Source organism: Chelonoidis abingdonii, chromosome 10 (assembly GCF_003597395.2).
Source record: "Chelonoidis abingdonii isolate Lonesome George chromosome 10, CheloAbing_2.0, whole genome shotgun sequence".
Classification (NCBI taxonomy): domain Eukaryota; kingdom Metazoa; phylum Chordata; order Testudines; family Testudinidae; genus Chelonoidis; species Chelonoidis abingdonii.
Window position 1 is genome coordinate 38800370 of NC_133778.1, and position 7596 is coordinate 38807965.

Consider the following 7596-nt stretch of genomic DNA (forward strand, 5'->3'; position numbering starts at 1 on the left):
TGTTCTGTCCAGTTACATATGTCTAAAAAATATATTATGTGTTTAAATATCCATGTAGACTGATTACAACCATAGAAATAGACTAATTTATTCCCCGAGGAGAGTAAGAGTTGAGCTGTAGTGGTTTGCTTTTGATGTAAATATATTATAATAAATAAGTAAATACATTATAATATAGAGATTAGTACTGAAAATTATTTTGAAATGCATATACTTACGAATTTCATTTTACAGATTATAAAAATATAAACTTTGAGAGGTAGTGAATGTCATTGAGTTTTAATCTGCTGCTTCCATTTATTTTAGTGCTATGTAATGAATTTCTGTGCTGCTTTGATTTCATTTCCAAGAAAATAATTTCTGTTTTCAATAACCACTGTAATTTATTCTGTTAAATTTTTATTTTGATTTAATATTACTGTAGATATTTAGGCATTTCAACTTAGATGTTAAATATGTTTTTCATGGGAATTTAATTTTAAGTTTTCTCCGCTCCATCCCCCTTGAAGTGATGACTCCTAGTCCGCTATATAGGTTCACAAAATAACATTAAATCATGGATGTATTGCTACTCTGCATTATTTGCCATTGTTTGAAAAACAACCTTCCAAAACTCCAGCATTTCCAGTAGGAAGGATGTTGCCCTTTGCTAGAAAATTTGAAAGCTGGTTTATCTTAAGAATGATTGTAAGTATCCTTGATTTAACATGCTAAGATATTTAGTCAGGTAAGCATCAGTGAGTCGCCATATTAACCCAATACATCTTTTATTGTAAAAACTGTGCTTTACAGTGTCAGACTCCTTAGCACTTTAACATGCTTTATTAAGCAGCCTTTAGGTCACCATTATTTCTCAAATTTCTTTCCATGGTTGTGTGTGCACAGAATGTGTGCCCTTGTAATTCAAGACAGGCAGCATGCATTCTTCTACATAAATTTAAGTGCTCTTTTATGAAGGTTGCATGAATATATGTAGTTATATATTTTCATTATTGTATTTATGATTAGAATATCATTGGATGGCAATTTAAAAAACATTTGTTCTGTATTTACACTTATTAAAATTGTTGAATGAGCTGTAATATATTATTCAGGTTTGAGATTTTTAAAAATGTATTTATGGTTACAAATATACTTATTGGATAGATGAAGTAGCGTATCTGAAAGGCTGTGAACATTTATTTGGACTCAACTGAAGTCTTTGATAATTCAGCTTTAAAAGTTACTTAAAAATCTTTATTTTTCTCTTTCTCTGGAAAGAACTGGAGATCAAAGTGAATCTCACAACAAAACACAACCACAGCTTATAAAATCAATACTGCTGTTGATACCCATTAGGAAAAAACAAAGCTGCCCTTCTTTAATATGAGTTGATTTATCTGTGCTAAGGGCATCTATCTATATGTCCCAATATGAGAATTCACCAGTTGTATGCCTAACATATTAACTGGTATGAAACAAAGTTTCAGTAGAGCCTGAAAGCATATGAGAAAGGAGAAACCTCTCTCCTGCAATCAATCTTCTTAAATGCAATTAATTTTCTTCTGGTCTTTCCTTTGACAGAAAGGGACGAAGGCTCCTCAGGCAGCAGGAAAGATTCACACAGATTTTGAAAAGGGATTCATTATGGCTGAAGTAATGAAATATGAAGACTTTAAAGAAGAAGGTTCAGAAACAGCTGTCAAGGTGAGCTCCCCATATTTTCCTGTGCCCCTCCCCCATACACACCATTTTCCCATTTCAAGACTCTTCTTTCATTGGGAAGAAGTGTGTGGTGGTAAGTGAATCTGACAGTTACCTCTAATAATGGACCACAGATGTACTGTCATTTTATACTGGGAAAAGAATTAAAATACACTAGTTTAACTAACAGAGATGTGACAATTTTAGTAACTGAAATATGACAGCTAACAGACCAAATGTCAACATTAAGAGCAAGAGTTATAACCAAGTTTTACATAGGTTTATAATATTAACCATCTAATCTTAATATTTTAGACCATGGTGATAGTTTTGTAACATTTAAAAATATTTTGACTCTTTAGAAAATTGGCTATTTTTAATGGGATGGCTAGCTTTCAGATTACTTTAACCTCCCACTTCCTGCCTCTCCACCTCCATCTATTTCTATTGACAAGAAGTACGTTTGTTTTGAAGTCAGCAGTGAAGGCATTACATTACAACTTGTATCAAATTTCTAATGCAAATGTCTAAGGAAATATTTTATTACTGAAATATAATAATTTTTTGTTAGTAGTATCCTATCATAGACTACAGTGGGCACGATTAAAATTTTAACATTTGCCATGTTCAGCAGTTAATTTTATGACAAAATGTGCAGGCTTCCTCTTCTTAAGTATAGGACGAACTGCAGATACCATGCATAAAGTAAACACTGTGATGCAGTTGATATCAAGATTTTATAGTGCCCACAGTAATTGTGTGTAGCCTATACTGTATAATAGATAGTTTCCTGGCTATTATTTACGGAATAGATTATAAACTAATTAAATGAAAAACTTTTTTCTTGTATTGACACTTTGTAATTTTTTTTCTTGTGCTGTTCATGAAGATGAGGCATTTTATCTGCGTTCTCAACACTAGAGGGCAGAGACTGATTGGGTGCCCAAAGTTGTGCCCTTATTACTTCTGATGAATTAAATCTGATTTGCAGTTATTAAACGTGGAGTAAAATTATACATGGCAAATAAATATAGTAAGAAGAGCTGTATTTCTTTGTAATGCTATTTCAGTCTTCGCAGTTTGTTTTTATTATAAGAGAGTAAAATTTTCCCTTTATTTCACGTAGACTTGGTGAGTGTTGCATTTTTAAAAGGTTAGTTAGGTTTAACCCACCACAGTATTTGAAGGCTCCTACTATAATGAGTTAAATAATTTAAAAGGCTCTGCCTCATTTTTTGCTATTTGATAGTTTGAAAGCTACACAAAACTTATTTCAGATTCCTCTTATTCTCAATAGTATCACTAAGGAAGATGATACTGAGCAGCAGGGCTTTTATAGGTCTGTTTGAACCCAAGGAAGTGGAGGGGGAGGGGAAGTCCCAGTATAATTGGTTCATTGTGGCATGTGAATGATCTTGTGAAAAGGGAAGTAGAGTTTATAGTTGTACAACTAAACCACCGTGTAAATAAATCAAATATTCCTTAGTCAGAAAACTTGTTTACGTAGCTGGAACTCAAATTATGCCAACAGTAGTTGCTGAAATACACATATGAGTATCCAGCATAAGAGCTATGTCATCTTAGTAGATGATCTTCAGTAAGTATTTTTCCAGTAAGTTTTGATTTTGATGTTTTCTCCCAATGTAAGAATCCAGAAATTAGAACTTTTTCTCTGCTCCAACTGTAAACCATAATTAAATAGATTTTGTTATGAACAAATTTTAATATGTCTATAGAGCACAAATATTTACATTTGCTTATACAGACTTTTTAAAAGCCTACTAAAAGGAAATCCTTGCTTTTTCAAAAATTTATATTATATAGGCTTCTTAAAGATAAATTGAAAAACGCTGTCTCAGGCTGTAGATCGTATTAATTAACTTATATTGCTGTTAAATTTCAGAATTAAACTTGGGAGCTTTTGGATTCAGTTAAAATAACATTGGTATTTGGAGTTGCTTATTTTGTATGTTATCAAGTTGATCGATTTTTTTAAGTTTGATTTTGTGTGTGTGTAACACCAGTACAGCATAACTAATTCAATGCCAGTGCTGTGAACTATATACTGAATAGCTCTGTGTGGGCTTTGTAGTCTACAGGGATATCACATTATTAGCAATCATATCTGCTTAGGCAAAGCTGGCTTCTACAGATGGCTGCTTTCAAGTGCAAATGAACTGGTTAGACGTGTCTTGTTTAATACATACTCAAGATTCACAAATGGGTATTGATTTTTTCAACCAGTGTTTCTGATAGCAATGGAAATGGATTAAATGGTCTCTAGAGAATTTAAAGGAACACTGTCACTGTTAATTGTAAACTAGTAACAGAAATACATAAATGTATATTAGTATGTCAAAATGTATTTAATGAAAGAAGACTATATCACTTTATGACAGAATGTAGTGGTGTCCTAGAAAACCTGAACTGGTGCTGCTTTGTGTAAACTAGGTTATTCTGTAGACATTTGTGAATAATGCATCTCTCCTTTCTGCACTTGAAAAGTATGTGTATTTATCTGTAAAAAGTCTACATACATGTGCATGCAGCTTACGCTTGCTGATGATTTTTTGCAGCAGATTGTTTTATTAGTGTTTATGCTACCAATTAGTCTAATTACTCTTGACTTAGAGCATTATTAGTATCTTCAAAGGGAAGAACTACTAATATTACTTGAGAGCAAACTTTGTATAGTCTAAGAAAATTTCCAGAAAAAGAAGTCAACATTTTAAAGATCTTATTTTGGTATTAATAGACATGTCATATGGGATAGGGTCAATTACTGTAGCATTAAGTGTTTGTTGTATAGGCTCTTGCATCTGAGAGATTTACTGGAAGTTAAAGTTACTGGTCCTCCCATTTAAATTGGGAATGACAGCTACAAGATCATTGAGCTTCTAGATTCCTACACACCAACATGGGAAATGTGGTGTTTTGCAAAGGAAGGTTTTGTGGCAGAAAAGTACCTAAAGTAATTATGTACCATTAATCTGACCTGTTCTGCTGTAATAAAGGTCATTAGTTAACAGCTTTTCTACAGTGGTATCTTAGCATGCCACCACTGTGGTAGGTCATTGAGAATATTGACACAGCAAAGTCTTGCATGGAAGCAGTTTCCCTTGCAGGAAAACTCTTCAAAACAGGAAGAGTATTGAGCTACAGGAGTGGGTCTCAACTTTTCCGTGTTGTAGATCACTTCTTAAAAGTAAATGTTTGTGTAGACCTCCTTAACACCCAGCCTCACAATGTTGATCACACACCTTCCCTGTAGTCCTTATAATACTTGCCTTAATAAAAACAAACCAACTTAGGACAGCATTGAAGAGAGAAGAAAATTATAACACACTTCTGTGCAGGGATGTACCAATGTGTAGTAGCATCCACATCTATTGTGTATCTGCTCTGTTTTTTCTCCCAAAGTGTAGAACTTCACAGTTGAGTTCCGAATATCCTGTCATTGCCTCTAGCCTGCTCATTCAGCCCTGTTCTAAACTCAGCAGCCCGCCTACCTTGCTGGTCACTTCTGTCCTTTTGTGGGCTTGCTGTCCTCCTAACTTTTGTGTCACTGGTAAATTTGATTAGTTAAATTTACTCCAACAAATACCTAACAAAAAGACTGAGACTTTATTTTGTGTTTCTCAGTCCTTCTTATCCTGTGCAAAAGCACAAAAGGAAGCTCTCCTTGAAGAGTATTGCATGCCCAATTATAACTTTCTGACATGGTGGGATGATCTTTGTTTTGACTATGCGTGCTTCTTCATTGAAAGCAGCAGCTCAGCAGACCATCTGGAAGTGGTCAACAAGACTAGTATGAGAGCTGTGTAGTTAGGTTACAAATCTTTTTTTTATTGTCTTTCTAGCAGTAAAGTCTTAGATTGCTATCATTAGTATTTACACTTGAGGACATTTTGGAGGTGGGAATAAAAAGCCTAAGAACTAAAAGAAAATGATGTTTTATCCATTTTGTTCTAATAAGTCACTGGTGTTTGCAGACACATCAGAAAGCATCATGTAATAAAGCTTCATGATACCCATCTAATCATATATATGTGCCATCAGTTTAATGGAGAGGAAATTATGGTTATCTGTGTATGTAAAACCCAGTTCTGCCCAAATCAAGAAGTCATTACAAGAATCAAACTCTGAATTTGAGATAATGGTATTGTTTTATTTTAAACAAAAATAATATTTTAAAATCTGGGTTTTTAAATAAAAACTTAATTTTAAAGAATAACCTGTTTTTCTCCTGTCTTTTCCATTTACAGAGTGCTGGGAAATACAGACGACAAGGCAGAAATTACATAGTTGAGGATGGCGATATTATCTTCTTTAAATTTAATACACCTCAGCAATCCAAGAAGAAATGAATATTAGATGTTGGTCATTGTTCACAATAAACTGTGCTACTTTAAAAAGCATATGAATTTTTATTTAGACAGAATATCTAAAAACAGAAAGCATACAGTGTATACTTAGGGGGGGAAAATCTCCCCCCTTCCCAATGAAATTAGTTGTTTGTTTTGAATTAAAATATGGCACCCCCAGTGAACATACAAGTTCACTAAATGTGAACAGCTTTGCATTTCAAATGATTAAGACCCTACTCCAAATTGTAGAAGCTTTTCAGGAACCATATTACTCTCATGATACTTCATTAATCTCCATCATGTATGCCAAGCCTGACACGTTTGACAGTGAGGACAATGTGGCTTGCTCCTTTTTGAATCTACAGATAATGCATGTTTTACAGTACTGCAGATGTCTACACTCAATAAAACATTTGACAAAACCAACCTTGGTGTGTTTGGGGATGTCTGTATTGACTGACTGTGGTGTGCTGAATGCGATATGGCACCTGGTGGATGCTGATTACAGAATTTAAAGACGTGTACGATACAGTAACCGGCAGCATGGGGCAGCTGCAATTGTATCTTAAAAGTGAGTCTTTCATGGGACTCAGAAGATTAGGATGCCAGTGATTTGTCTCAAAGTTAATGAATTTGTAGATGGACATTCATTGAAAGATGATAGTAAGGATAATAAAAAGATATAGCATACGTGATTTTGACCAGAGAGAGCAAAATATATGTAGGAAAATCATATTATCTTTGAGGCTGAAGCTTTTTTGTTAAAATCCTTCTGAAAAGAGTATTTAATTCCTGCTTTTAAATTGTTAAATTGCAGAGGCTGGTCCAGTGGTGCCCGATGTAAGATGTCCTCTGTTCAAGGTTTTAGAGCAAGAGAGGAGTATGTAATAGTCTTAAAGAAAGAGGTCACACTGTTCTGTCAGTGAGACAGTTCCACTGACATGAGCAGCAGCTACTTGCTTACCCCTTTAACCATGAACAAGAGCAGATTTCTCTGGATATTGTGGAAGAATAAGTTAAAATGAGGATACAACTAAAAATATTAACTCACTTCAACACTTAGAATTGCTCTGACAATGCATTCAATTCATTTAAGATATCTTCTTTGTTTTCTAAAATGCACCCTAACTCAGTTCAGTTATAGACACAGCAGGGGCTCCAATGGGCAGTGCTGGGAATTACCTTTCTCTTCCCTAAGGTTCATAGATATGGCAAAGCTCCAGCCTTCCTGTGACCAATTTATTTTATCAAAAACTTTGAAAAGCAACTGATCCAGGCAAGCCTCCCTGTTTAAGATATTGGGAGTACAGGTAGTGCTACAGTGCTGGGCTCCTCCTGTAATGCTGCCTTTGAGCCACATTAATTTCTCAGGAGGAGTAGGAGAAAGATCAAAGTCAGTGACACAAGGTGTCTTATTGTAAAACAATTGGCATCACTCCCTAAACTGCAGTTGGTGCTGGGGGGACAGGAATGCAGCTGACCTTTTGTTTTTAAAAAGCTTTATTTTTGTCATTGAGGGAGAGAGGTGAGAATGGGTATTTTGAAG

At 34.5% G+C, this 7596-nt stretch overlaps 1 protein-coding gene across 4 annotated transcripts in view; it reads left to right on the forward strand.

Annotated features, from left to right (window-relative positions):
* OLA1 (Obg like ATPase 1) overlaps window positions 1-6476 on the forward strand; it is a 173872-nt gene extending 167396 nt beyond the window's left edge. For all 4 annotated transcript variants that reach the window (XM_032784568.2, XM_032784569.2, XM_032784567.2 and 1 more), the window contains 2 exons: window positions 1564-1686; window positions 5949-6476. In XM_032784568.2, the coding sequence (XP_032640459.1) occupies window positions 1564-1686; window positions 5949-6050 (225 nt within the window). In that variant the 3' untranslated portion in view covers window positions 6051-6476. The remainder of the gene's footprint in view (window positions 1-1563; window positions 1687-5948) is intronic.
* The last annotated feature ends 1120 nt before the right edge of the window (window positions 6477-7596 follow it).